At 38.8% G+C, this 14,778-nt stretch overlaps 1 protein-coding gene across 6 annotated transcripts in view; it reads right to left on the reverse strand.

The window, feature by feature from the left end:
- Positions 1 to 1,534: 1,534 nt before the first annotated feature.
- The window catches only part of ZNF565 (zinc finger protein 565), a 70,535-nt gene continuing 57,291 nt past the window's right edge, over positions 1,535 to 14,778 (reverse strand). For 5 of the 6 annotated variants that reach the window (XM_037145981.2, XM_053666625.1, XM_053666623.1 and 2 more), the window contains one exon: positions 1,535 to 7,165. In XM_037145981.2, the coding sequence (XP_037001876.2) occupies positions 5,898 to 7,094 (1,197 nt within the window). In that variant the 5' untranslated portion in view covers positions 7,095 to 7,165 and the 3' untranslated portion in view covers positions 1,535 to 5,897. The remainder of the gene's footprint in view (positions 7,166 to 14,778) is intronic. The other variant, XM_037145971.2, reaches the window with a different exon arrangement.

Genomic DNA, 14,778 nt, shown 5'->3' on the forward strand with positions numbered 1-14,778 from the left:
AACCAGAGGGGAGAGGGGAGGGAGATAATGGGGGAAAGAAGGGCAAGGGTCATCAAGGAACATGTATAAAGGACCAATGGACAAAGCTAAGGTGGGTAGGAGTGAGGATTGGAGGTGGGGGTTAGACGGGGGAAAGTGACGGTGGGGAAATGGAGACAATTATATTTGAACAATAAAAAATGATAAAGAAAATATCTTTAGAATTCTGAAGATATATTCCCAGAAGTGAATATATTTTCACTTCATCCCAGAAGTGGATGAAGTGAAATGATTGAGAAAAAAAAAACCAACAAAACCCACCGTGTATATCACAAAGACACAGACAACAGAAGGTGAAAGGTAGCCAGAGGGAAAAGGAGGTAGGGGAGGGTAGGTGGAGGTAGGCATATGGGAGTAAAATGGGGATGGAAAGACTTTGTTTGGGGTGATGGATGCATGATGCAGTGTGCAGGTTTTGAGCTGTACACTTGAAACCTGTATGGTTTTGTGAACCAATGTCACCCCAATAAATTCAATTAAAAAGCATCTTTTAGAGATAACTACTGAAATATTTACAGATGTTATATTCCTACTTTTGTATATTTTTGAAGATTTCTATAATAAAGTATATATTTTTAAAACCAAAGAAGTTAGAAAGACATTGAAGAGATGAACACACTTGTGGTTGGTGTGTTCATAAAACACTAAATGTTTTTATTTATTTATTTTATTGTTGTTCAAGTACAATAAACACCAATTCAAAAGAACCTGTGCACCCCAATGATCATAGCAGCGCAATTTACAACAACCAAGTGCTGGAAGCAACCTAAGTGCCTATCAGTAAATGAGTGGATGAAAAACTATGGTACATTTATACAACAGAATACTATGCATCAGAAAAAAAAGGAGCTCCTACCCTTCATGACAGCATGGATGGAACTGAGAGTATCATGCTAAATGAAATAAGCCAGGTAGTGAAAGACAAATACCATGTGATCTTCTCTGTAAGTGGAACCTAATCAATAAAACAAACAAGCAAGCAAAATATAACCAGAAACATTGAAATAAAAATGTTTTTCTTTAATTTTTCTATGTTCTCTGTATTCTTTTATTTGAACATTTTTACTTTTCATAAAGACAAAGCAAATATATATAAAAAAAGATTAAGTTCTTTCATATCTTTGCCACTAGGACTGCATTTTTCTTTTATAAATTGATAGATTGTTTTCAGTCATACATTCTGAAAGCTGTATATATGACACTCTACCCTCTGCTGCCTTGTTCTTGAAATTAGGATTCTCCACTTAAGAAGTTTTAGACAAGCTACTTAATCTCTTTGACTCTCAATTTCTTTATCTGTTAAAGTAGAAAAAAGGGACAAATGACAATGTATGCAAATAAGAAAATAGGGAACTAGTAGTTTGTAAGTTTCAGACATTGTGCTAGGAATCTAATACATATTTATTCCTCTGAAAAAGTTATTTTAATAAGAAAAATATGACTAGCCCAATATTAAGTGAACAAAGGCTATGTACAATTTATTCAATTGAAAAATATTTATTGAGTACCTACTATGTTTTAGGCCCATGCTAAATGTAATGCCATTGGTCAATAAATAGGTAAACAAATGGTCATCTCTACATTAATCACAATCAAAGGAATGGAAGTGAAAACAAAAATGACTTTTCCATTTTCATTTATTAAATAGTCTATGTTCAAAATAAATGTTCCCTCCAGGGTTAGAAAAATGTGGTGCTTTGGGATCTTTTACTGCAGGTAGATACATAATCTTCTTGAAGGCACTTGAGCAATGTGTATAAAATAGCTTAAAATGTATATATTTATAAAAAATGTCCAACCAGGACTGTGAGATTGCACTCTTAGCAATACAATGTAGTTTCCAAATACAATTTGGAAAGTACCAAAATATCAAAAATAAAGAGAACTCCTTGGAAATGGTTACTTCAAGGTGAAAGGCAGGAAATGAACAAGATGAATGTGGCACATTTTGTGGCGACCAGTAGCAAGCAATAAAAGGCTACGTTAGCCCTGGCCAGGTAGCTCAGTTGCTTTGAGCGTTGCCCTGATATGCCAAGATTGCAGGTTTGATCTCTGGTAAGAGCACATATGAGAAGCAACCAGATAATGCATAAGTAAGTAAAACAACAAATTGATTTCTCTCTCTCAAATCAATAATAATAATAAACTTTAAAGACTAGTGTGGTCATCTCAAAAGGATATAGGAGCCAAATGATGAAAGAGGCATCCATACACCACACATGGAACAATTTGAATATCAGTAAGGTTAAATGGATTTAAATATATTAAGTATACTTCACCCCCTCACCCAACTCACTGATTACCATGCAAAATGCTAGGGAACCAACTCATTATTTTGAAAATTAATAAAGAAATCAAGAAATAAAGTAAGAAAGAAGCATTATCTTGCCTTTCCTTACTGTAACATGGGTAACCAAATAATAGTTGAAGGGGTTTTTCTTCATAAATATTCTAGCTAACAAAGAAGAATAAATAATAGGATATCATTTTGCAATCCCTAATGATTGGATTTATAAATTGAGTATCAGTGGCTGCTAAGTCATAAAGACACCTAAATGTTGTGCCTTTTAATATTAATCACCTGTAAGTGGTCTTAACAAAAAAATTTAATCTCAGTGTGATTAAGCTTCTAGATACCAACTACCAATTAATAGGAAACACTAAGGATAGAGGGCCATGTTAAACTACACCACGAGGATGCAGCCAATGAAAAGCAGGCTCTGGAAATTCTACAAGGCAAACAACTTTCTTCAAAAAAATACATTGCAAGAAAAAAAGGACAAGGGAGAATGCTAGATTGAGACTTTAAGAGACATGACAATCAACTGTAATTTGTGGACATTGTTTTTTTATTTTTACTTTATGTAATTCAAATTTTTTTACATTGTTTTTTTAAATTGACACATAAAATAATTAGAAAACACTATCATATATATAATGACATTAAGGCAGTATTGTCAACTTTTTTAAGGACTTGAAAATCTTTTCTAAAGTTGTGATATAGTATTTAGAGATGCATACTGAGAGTTATGGATGAAATAATATATCTGGGATTTACTTAAAAAATATTGTAACATGGAGATGGCAAGAGTAAGATTACACATAAAACTAGACTGGCAATGCCCTGACTGGTGTGGCTCAGTGGGCTGGCTGTTATCTCACAAACTGAAATGTTCAATTCCTGGTCAGGGCACATGCATGGATGGGTTGGAGGTTCTGTTTCAGGCTGGGAGTGTACGAGAGGCAAATGATGAGTGTTTCTCTCCCTTTCTTTTTCCTTCCCTTCCCCTCTAAAAATAAAAAAAAAAAAAAACTTTTTAAAAAGACTGGCCATGAGTTGATAATTACTGAAGCTGGTGATGGGGACTTTGGGGTACATTATAATATTCTGTGTTATTTTTATATATGTTTACATTTTCACAAAGTGTACACATTTTGATCGGTACTTCCACTTCTAAAGATTTATGTGCAGACATTTATTACAGTATTGTTTAAAAGAGCAAAAATAATAAAGATAAAATTAATAAGGTTTCAATTAATGAAACCAAACATGATGAAATACTATGCAGCTGTTAAAAATAAGGGTTATGTATGTACTGATGTGGTCTAATCTTCGTGGTGTATAGATAAGTAAAAATAGCAATGTATATATAGAGAGATTAGCTACCATTTTTGTAAGTTCTTAGTGTTATGTATAACCTTATGCAAACATAAAAGTGAGGAAGTATACACAAGACCTTGATACCAGCTATTACTAAATAGTAGTTAATGGGCTGAAAAGGGGGCACAGATAGCATGGAGATTTATGTCTGTATACTAATTTGTATAACTTTAAAAATTTTGTCTTGTGCATGTGTATTAACTATTCCTGTATGACTTTTTAATGTCATAGCATCGAGTCCCTCCAACTGTACATCTTAATCATTAAACCACTTAAAGAAAAGTGGCATGCAGAACACTGCTTTCTAATCCTTTGTAGGCAGTGGCACATGCATATGTTTTTATGCAACATGCAGGATTTCTGAGGTGAATGATATTTGGAATGCAACAGGCCCCCTGCCCCCAACACTTGGCTGCCCCAAGGGCTGAGGGGACCTATTTCTTAAAATCTCTCAGGTTCACAAGCCCTGATCCAAATGTCATTGGGGTTGGATCAATGCTCTTTGCCCCATCATTGTCATCACCTACAGCTACAATACCAAAATTCTAAAGACATACTTCAGAACAGGTGAAATCCTAGATATTCCATCTAAAATTACTTTTTCATTTGAATAGACTGGATTAAATTAGGAGAAATTTTATTAATATTAATCTTTACAAATGATAACCATATACAATTTGTTTTTGGGGAGCTATCCTTGTCAAGTTTTTTTTTTTAAATCATAATTTTATTTAGCCTTGAAAGAGAACTGGCAGATAATCCTTTGTTTTTGTAGGTGAAACTACTTTCTCTGAAGGGGTAGAAACTTTGATGACTTTTTATGTCCTTTTACAATCACTAATTTATTCAGGTATTCTACATCTTCTTGAGCCAATTTTGATATTTTTGTAAAAATCCATTCTCTGTAGATTTCAAATATATTAGAATAAAGTCATGCATAGGAACTACTTAAAAAGAATCTGCCCTTCCTCATTCATAATAGTAAATGTGTTGTTTCTAGATTAGACTTGTCAATCATCTTATATATCTTATTAAATAAACAACCTCTAGGTTAAGTCTACTATTCTCTACTAATTTTTTTCTTTTATTTTCAATAATTATTCTTTCTGTTGTCTTGGGTTTTAGGTGGTAATTTTTTCCTAACTTTTAGAGTTGACCATTCATTCAATGTGCTTGGTATGTGACTTGCAATGACTTGAAGGGAGTTGAAGATCAATATTTGAAGAACCCCTACCTTCTATCCTTGGCTTCTGACAATACAGCTTTGGCTACAATGAACTGGTTTTGATATGTAGAATTTACTGTCATTCATTTCTAGTTTGTAATTTTAGTTTGGTTTTTCTTGAAATCAAGGTATACTTGGTTTTTATAAATGGCAGATTTCTTTTGGCTACTTTTCTGTTAACCTCTAATCTTCTGATTTTTTTTTCCAGCTAAAAGACAGAGAAGACAATGTTTTATTGACTTGGCTTTTGTGAACAGATAGCTATAGGTACCCAGGACTAATCTGAATTTCTAACCTTTGGATGAAATACTTGTCACATACTTTACTACTGGTTTTCAGAATGAATTATCACAAGTGGTTATAAGGGCATTCTGATATTTGACACATTCGCAAGGCCCTACTTAATGGTAACACTATTTATTAATGATTAATAGCTAATACCCATTTATTCAGCACAGGCTTTATATAAAATACCTGACAGTCCTCACAAAAACTCTATTAGGTAGGTATTATTATCACGGCTTAAAAATAAGTAAACTGAGGAAAAGAGAGACAGCATAATTGGCCCAATGCTATACAGTCAGTAACTGGTAGAAATGAACTAATATTAAGTTAAGGTATATGCCATGGCAAAAGGCACATTCACAAACTATTTTAATAGATTCATTTTCTATTAGGAATTCTCATAAGTTTAATATATTCTGAGTAGTAACAGAGATGTTTTACATTCATTAGTATTTTTTCACCATAATTTCTCTGATACATAGTAAACAGTGAGTGTGAGGCAAAAAGAATTCCCACATTTATTAAATTTTCTCCTGGCATGAGATGCCTGATGTTCCACAATGGATATGACAAATGCAGGTTTTCTGATATACTACATTAGGCTTTATCTAATATTAAGTCAGGTGTAAACTCCATATAAAGGTTTTCCTACATCCCTACATCCCTTTTGATAGGAATCAAGGCTTTCTAACCAGTATGGATTCTGTAGTGTTCAATGAGCTGTGAACCAAGAATAAAGGCCTGCCCACATTCTCTACATTCATAAGGTTTGATACCAGGATGAATTCTCTGATGTTCAGTAAGTTGTGAACTACGAATAAAGGCCATTCCACATTCCCGACATTGATAGGGTTTCTCACAAGTATGAATTCGCTGATGATGAGTCAGTTGTGAAACACGAATAAAGGCTTTTCCACATTCCTTACATTCATAGGGTTTGTCACCTGTATGAATTCTTTGATGTTGAATAAGGTATGAACTACGACTAAAGGCCTTCCCACAGTCCTTACATTCATAGGGTCTGTCACCAGTATGAACTCTCTGATGTCGAGTAAGCTGTGCATGCTGTCTAAAGGCCTTTCCACATTCCTTACATTCATAAGGTTTCTCCCCAGAATGAATTCTTTGATGTCGAGTAACTTCTGAGCTATGAATAAAGCCTTTTCCACATTCCTTACATTCATAGGGTTTCTCACCAGTATGAATTCTCTGATGCACAGTAAGTTGTGAATGCTGTCTAAAGGCCTTCCCACACTCTTTACACTGATAGGGTCTAGCACCTGTATGAATTCTCCGATGAACAGTAAGTTGTGAGCCACGAATAAAAGCCTTCCCACAATCTTTACATACATAAGGTTTTTCACCCGTATGAGTTCTTTGATGCAGAATGAGTTGTGAATGCTGTCTAAAGGTTTTTCCACATTGTTTACATTCATAGGGTTTGACACCTGTATGAAGTCTCTGATGTAGAATAAGTTCTGAAGAACGACCAAAGGCCTTCCCACATTCCTTACAGTCATAAGGTTTCTCACCTGTATGAATTCTCTGATGTTGAACAAGGTGTGAGGCTCGACTAAAGGCCTTCCCACATTCCTTACATTCAAAGGGTTTTTCACCAGTGTGAGTTTTCTGATGTTGCATAAGGTGTGAGCCACGGCTAAATGCTTTCCCACATTCATTACATTCAATTAGTTTCTTGCCAATCTCATTGCTCTGATGTACAGTGAGGGATGTATGATGCTCAAATGTAGGTATGTTTTCAGATGTAATTTCCACTTGCTTGAAATAACATTCCTTATTTACTTGTTTTTCAAATTGAAGTTTGTATTCCCAGTCTTCTTTAAAATCAGTGCTCTCAAAATCACAGCATTTAAGGCTTTCCATTAGCTCCCAACTGAATGCCTTTACTCCTAAAATATCTTTATGTGGAAATTTCTCACATCTGGACTCCAAGTCTGAAAAATAAAAAATATATATAAACACAAGGTGTTCTACTTTTCTAAGAGAAATAAGAAATAATGCTATAGTAGACTAGAGAGAAAAAATGAAAATAATGACCATAAAGAGTGAATGGCTTATACTGAGGCAAGATAGAAAGCAGTTAGGGAAAACTCCCTAAGTGGAATGAGGAAGTAGGAGTAGATATCACAGGCCCACAGTACTAGGTCCTCTCACCAGAGTCCCAGGCTCCATCCATGATCATAGGGAAACAGTTAATGGCAGGCAACTCCTGCTGTGGTGGTTGCAGAAGTCAACAATGACAAAAACTAGCTAAAGCCAGATCAATCCAAGATGAAGGAAAAACGGACCAGAGAAAGACCCATTATGACAACTGACACCACAAGTAGAAGGGGGGCTAAAGGGAAGAATGCCATGACCCTTTCAGAAGAACTACATTAGGGACGAGGTCCCTCCCAACCAGGAGTCAGAACTTGGTGCCACAAAGTCCAGAAATAATCTACCCTTGGAAACATACGAAATCCTAAGGACTGACTGACCTAGCATGCAACTCATTTAGGAGTTCACCGGTGTCCACATGCATGTATACTTTCACTTTTTCACAGCAATGCCTTGTGAGACTTGCAGCCAGGGAACGGGACACTCAACCACTCATCCTGTCTCCAGGAATCCTATTTGTCTCTACCTGAATAAAATTTGTTCTTGCTCTCACTCACTCTGACTGGAACTTGTTCCTGAATTCTTTCCTGTGTGAGTCAAGAGCCTGGAGGTCCCAAAATACCAGCCCCTGGAATGGAACTGGTCTGGTGACAATATAAGCCTCAGATATCACTGTGCAATTTCTAAAAAGCACAAATATGAGAGCTTATATAGTGCCAGAGGGCATGAAAACACATTAAGCCAGGGGTTCTCAATTTTGATAGGAATCAGAATTATCCTAGAAGCCTGTTAACAATACCAATGTCCAAGAACCACCCCAGACTGAATCAAAATCTCCAGGAGTAAGGCTAAGGTGTGTGTGTGCATGTGCCCATGTATATATACATGTCTGCCTCTCTATATATTTTAAAAGTTATATGTAAAATTCATATAACATAAAAAATTTCCATTTAACCATTTAAAACAATTCAATGGTTTGCAATACATTCCTAATGTCATCATGCAACCATCTCCACTATCTAGTTGTGGAAAATTCTCATCACCCCAGATAGAAATCCTGTGCTCACTGAACAGTCACTCCCTATTCCTCTGGCCCCTGAAAATCACTAATGGTAAGGAACCACTAATTCTGTCTTTATAAATTTGCCCATTCTGGGAATTTCATATGAATAAGGTACTTATATTTTTAAGTCTAACACATTGCTGATGCCACTTAAAATTAAAATCTCTGCTTAAACTTTTCACAGCCTTCCCACTGCACTAATTCTAAACACATGTTCATGGGCTCCTGGCAAAGCAGGTCACTGATTTTCATTGCTGTCACTCTGTCTCAACCAAGGACAGTGCATCTTCATATTGAACACTCCCCTCCCCACCTTCTATGTACCCAAACCACAGGCTTCCTTCAAGCATCTAGACTAACCCTAGGTCTTTCCCATCTTAGACCTCAGGTTCTTTCCATCTTGTCCTTCCATTTATCAGGAATCCTATCCTGGACTCTTTGTATGGCTGCTCTTCTCATCCTTCTGGCCTCATATTAAAACATGCACTTCCAAAAAAACTCTCAGCCTGATAACCCTAGGCATACACCTTGCTTCTCTCTCACATCTTGTAACTTATCAGTTATAATTACATTTTCATTTACTTATTTGTTGACCTGTTTGCTTTCTTGCTCCTATGTCTCCTGAAACACAGAAACAATGCCTTTTTCTTTAGTTATTGTCACAAAAATTTAGCATAATGGGTTGTTTGATGAATAAATATTGATTTCTAGAGATAGACCAATGGAACAGAAAGGCCAGAAGTAGAGTGGAGTTTATATGACAATTAAATTTATTATAAAGGTGGTATCTCAGAGAGGATAAGAATAGTTTTTGCAATAAATAACATTAGGGTAAGATAAAAGATAAAAGTGGATCCATACATTATGCCATCACACACCCCAAACAACTCCAAATTGAGTTTACTCTTAAAAAAAAAAATAGAAACCATATAAATAGTAGAAGGAAACATAGCGGTGTTAACCTAAAAATAAAATGGCTTTCTGAATTGGGAGACAACAAAGTGTTTCTTTGAGATCAATAAGAAAAGCTATTTGGGAATGGGAATCATTATTTAAGGCAAAAGCCCCAAAAATGTTTTTATTGAACTCAAACAACTTGTTGCTTCTAACTTCAAGAGGCCTTTTTATTTTTAAATTAACATCTCTGGTGTAGTAAATAGGATTTAAAGTGGTGACATCTGCATGGTCCAATGCTCCCTTGAACCTGCTATGCTAACTGCAGAGCCTCTTTTGTGGTCACCATTCCCATGAACTGCTGTCTCCTTTGACTGTGAAGCCCTCTTAGATCAAACATCCCTGCTTTTCTTTTCTTTTTTTGTTGTTGTTGAGGTGCCTTTATTTGAGATCAGGAGGGGTTTCTCCTGGGGTGGGGGGAGTGACTGCTAGGTACCAGCAAGTGAGGAGATGCCTTAGGAGTTTACCACTGCATGGGAAACATTTTTTCTCAGGAGGGAATTTTCACAGCCCCCACTTGTAACAAGTGCCCTGGGGGTGATGAACAGCTCTATAGGAGGCTCTTTGATGGGTAAGTACTTATTCCCCCCCCCCTTATTCCCCTCCACCCTGCACACCCCTCCTCCATCATTCTCCCCTTTCGTTTATGTCCATGTGTCACAAGTTCTTAGATTCTATATTTCCCATACTACTCTTGCAGTCACCCGTCTATTTTCTACCTACCGTCTATGCTACTTGTTCTCTGTACCTTCTCCCCCTTCTCCTCCTCCCACTCCCGTTGCTAACCCTCCTTGTGATCTCCATTTCTATGGTTCCTCTCCTGATCTAGCTGTCTGCTTAGTTTGCTTTTGTTTTGGGTGTGGTTCTTAATAACTGTGAGTTTGCTGTCTTTTCACTGTTCATATTTTTTATCTTCTTTTTCTTAGGTAAGTCCCTTTAACATTTCATATAATAAGGGCTTGGTGATGATGAACTCCTTGAATTTGATCTTATCTGAGAAGCACTTTATCTGTCCTTCCATTCTAAATGAAAGCTTTGCTGGATAGAGCAATCTTGGTTGTAGGTCTTTGGATTTCATGACTTGGAATACTTCTTTCCAGCCCCTTCTTGCCTGTAAGGTCTCTTCTGAGAAATCAGCTGACAGTCTGATGGGAAGTCCTTTGTAGGTGACTGTCCCCTTATCTCTTGCTGCTTCTAGGATTCTCTCCTTCATTTTAATCTTGGCTAATGTAATTATAATGTGCCTTGGTGTGTTCCTTCTTGGGTCCAACTTCTTTGGGACCCTGTGAGCTTCCTGGATTTCCTGGAAGTGTATTTCCTTTGCCAGATTGGGGAGGTTCTCCTTTATTATTTGTTCAAATAAGTTTTCCACTTGTGGTTGTTCCTCTTCCCCTTCTGGTACCCCTATAATTCGGATGTCGGAATGTTTAAATATGTCCTGAAGGTTCGTAAGCCTCTCCTCATTTTTTTGAATTCTTGTTTCTTCATTCTTTTCTGTTTGGTCATTTTTATCTTCCTTCTGGTCCACTCACTCCCTTGATCTGAGTTCGAGTTTCCTTTCCATCACTATTGGTTTTCTGTGCATTGCCCTTCATTACACTTAGTGTAGCCTTCATTTGTTCCTCTAATTTGTGACTAAAATCAACCAGTTCTGTGAGCATCCTGATCACCAATGTTTTGAACTGTGCATCTGAAAGTTTGGTTGTCTCTTGGTCGCTTAGAATTATTGGTTCTGGGGCTTTGAGCTGTTCTTGAGCCATAATGTTTTGGTCTGTTCGCACCTGTTAAGTATGAGGGGCGGAGCCTTAGGTGTTCACCAGGGCGGGGCAACCCAGTTGCTGGGTTGTGATGCTGTCTGTATGTGGGGGCGGGGTCAGAGAGAGGCAATGGCGTTTGTTCTGCTCTCTCTCGTTTCTGTCCTCTCTTCCACTTCCCACAATCAAATTGGGCCCTTCTGGTGCTGGTTCTTGGGTGTGTGGCCTTGTGTACCCTCCAGTACCCCATGGGTCTCTCCAACGAACTCTCCCAGCACCTTGAGCCCAAAAGTCTTTCCAATTAGTGCTTTCAGGCTCTAATTCCCATCCCTGGGGCCCTAGCCTGAGTGATCTGTCTCACTGCTCGCTCCTTCACTTGGTTTATCTGTGCTCGAAAGTGTGACCGCAATGAGCCAGCTGCCCTGCGCCCTCACTGGGTCTGCCTGTTGCCACCCCACACCTGGGATCTGCCAACCACCGCCTGCATTCCTGGGTCGGTCCACCAATCTTTCCTGCCCAACCCCGCTCCACCACTGACTCCACCCCTCTTACTGGTCTGGATGAATGGTTCATTGTTGTCAGACTTCTGTACAGTTCAATTTTCTGTATTTTGGTTTTGTTTTTGTTACTAAAACTTTGTTTTCTTTAAACTTGGTTGTGCGAGGAGGCACAGTGTTTCCACGTACATTTCCATCTTGGCTGGAAGTCTCCTCCAAATGCCTTAATCTATCACAGCACCAACTCACCAGAATCTCAACCAAATCTTACCAGCTCAAAAGTGCCAAATCTCATCATGTAAATCAGTATCTGCAAGGGCTCCAGGTACAACCCATGCTGAGGCATAATTTTCTGTGAACCCAGGTTGCAGGTTAAATTCCTAATTGAGTTACGTACGAGAAGGCAGCCAATCTATGTTTCTCTTTCATGTTGATGTTTCTCTTTCTTCCTCTCTCTCTCTCTCTCTCTCTCAACATTCCCCAGTTATTGGCTACAAGCCTGTTTGTTATTGTACGGACCCAAAGGTTTGCAGTACAGTTGCATCTTTCCAGCATTTTCAAAAGCAAAGTACTTATTTAATTTTGCATGCTTTTGTTTCCTTTTCTTGTCTCTGTTATGTTACAAAAAATTTCATAAAGATAAAAATCCAAACTCTCAGGGACAATAAAATACATACTTTAATTGATAAACAAAAGTTTCCAAAAGACAATTTCTAAATAAATCCCAAGAAAGCCTTCTGGCCATCTGAATAGGTGCTTTAAGATTTCTTGTTGCCCGCCTGGGCGAATACCTAAGGCTCCACCCCTCAAAATGTAACAGGTGCATCAATACAAAAAAAGAAAATGGTGCGAATGAAAGAACAAATCAAAGCTCCAGAAAAAAATACAAGTAAGTGATGAAGAGGTAGCCAACCTATCAAATGCACAGTTCAAAACACTGGTAATTAGGATGCTCACAGAATTGGTTGAATTTGGTTGCAAATTAGATGAAAAAATTAGATGAAGGCTATGCTAAGTGAAATAAAGGAAAATATACAGTGAACTAATAGTGATGGGAAGGAAACTGGGACTCTAAATCAACTGTGTGGACCAGAAGGAAGAAAGAAGCATCCAATCTGAAAAAAATGAAGAAACAAGAATTCAACAAAATGAGGAGAGGCTTAGGAACCTCCAGGACATCTTTAAATGTTCCAACATTCGAATTATAGGGGTACCAGGAGAAGAGGAAAAGCAACAAGTAGAAAAGCTATTTGAACATATAATAAAGGAGAACTTCCCCAGTCTGGCGAAGGAAATGTTACAGGGTGCAGCCAAGAGGGGGGCCCCGAAAAAGGATTTGCAATGGGGTCCAGAACTCAAGGTATCTAGGAAATATTAGAAAGACATATAAGATGTCTTCATCCCTTCCCCCACTCAGGTGTGAGTTGGGGGAAGGGAGAAATGAAGCAGGGCCATTGAGAACAGTTTTGCATAGCAACGGCTTTGCAGCTAACCTGTGGCAGGGTCATTTAATATATCTATAAATTTTAACTGGTTTCATAGATATGTTGAATAGCTGTGGCCATGCTTTGAGCCAGGGAGGAGTGATTTCCACCCAAGATGTAACTGGGAGGCAACTCCCTGTTTACAGTGCATATGTGAGAGCTTGGACAAGATTGGCTCCAGGCCATGGGGCCACACCTGCCCAGACTCACAATGGCAGCCCAGTAAAGCTGGAAGGATATGGGAGTGCTGGCAAGTGTAGCCAATTGTGGGAGGAGTTGGAAACGGGGCTGTAGAGGAAGACTGGCATGGGGATTTAGATCCAGACACAGCAGCCATTGGAGGGGGAGCCATTTGGCTCTAGCAGAGTGGCGAATGCCACCCCCTGCCCTGTAGCTTTGAAGGAGAGGGGAGCTCCACATGGTTTTGCCAGAGTGTGGACCCCCCTCCCTGCAGCTTAGGTGGAGAGATGACCACGCAGTTGTGGCAGTGTGGAGAGAACCACATTAAGCTTTGAAAGAGAGACATACACTTCTGGCAGAGTGGAGACCCTTGCAGCCATGTGAGAGTACCACACGGCTTTGCCAGAGTGGGGACTCCCTCCCCGCAGCTTATGTGAGAGCGAGCCACATGCAGCTTTGGTAGGGGAGAAAACCACACGGCTGTGGCACTGCAGGGGGAGAGCCACATGGTTTTGGCAAGAGTGGGGATGCCCACAGCTGGGGTAGAGAGAATCACCATGCGACATCAGCAGAGAACTGCAACTCGGCTTTGGCACAGTGGCAATGCCCCCTCTCCCTGCACTTTTCCCAGGGAGATCCATGCGGTTTTGCCAGAGTGCAGACCCCCCACAGTTCTGGTGGAGAGAACCATGTGGTTTTGACCAGAGTGGGGATCCCTTCAACTTTTGCAGAAGAGGACCACATGGCTTTGGGGTGCTTCCTATGGTAGCATGGCCTGGGAAGCAGGAGAGACTGCCTAAAAGAAGGGTGAAAAAACTCTTGCCAGTAGGCCATGAGAAGGTTCCACATGGCTTTGGATTAATCAGAGATCCGGCCTGGACAGCAACACAGCTGACGGTGCCAGCAGCTTGAAACACATATGTGTGCTTCTTTTCCGGAGTTACAGCACCCCAAATTAGGGCAGGGGGGATAAGGAAGCACTATGGGTGTCTGTGGGTATCCAAAAGGACTTTGAGATCTTAATGAAGACATTAGGTCACTACTTTAAGTCTGTATAGCTTTAAATAAACATTTCCTTTCCTTTTCACAAATCACTGTCTTATCTGGCAGTGGACATAAGAAACCCGGTAGGGGGTCCTTTCGGTAATAGTATATCATGACCCCCCTTGATCCTGTATGTGTGGCTGTGTTCTGTAACAGAAATAGACTTCCAGGAAGTCCAAGAAGCTCAGAGAGTCCCAAAGAAGTTAGACCCAAGAAGGAACACATCAAGGCACATGATAATTGCATTACCCAAGATTAAAAATAAGAGAGAATCCTAGAAGCAGCAAGAGAAAAGGAGACAGTTACCTACAAAGGACTTCCCATAAGACTATCAGCTGATTTCTCAAGAGAAAATCAATATAATGTATATAATAGCATAGTCAATAATATATATTTAAAAAAACATTTCTCAAGATGGAGGTGTAGGTAGACATGCTGCGCCTCCTGCACTACCAAAAGAAGGACAATTAAAAA

The sequence above is a fragment of the Artibeus jamaicensis genome, unplaced genomic scaffold, assembly GCF_021234435.1.
Source record: "Artibeus jamaicensis isolate MK-2021 breed Jamaican fruit bat unplaced genomic scaffold, CSHL_Jam_final contig_464, whole genome shotgun sequence".
NCBI classification, from domain to species: Eukaryota; Metazoa; Chordata; class Mammalia; order Chiroptera; family Phyllostomidae; genus Artibeus; species Artibeus jamaicensis.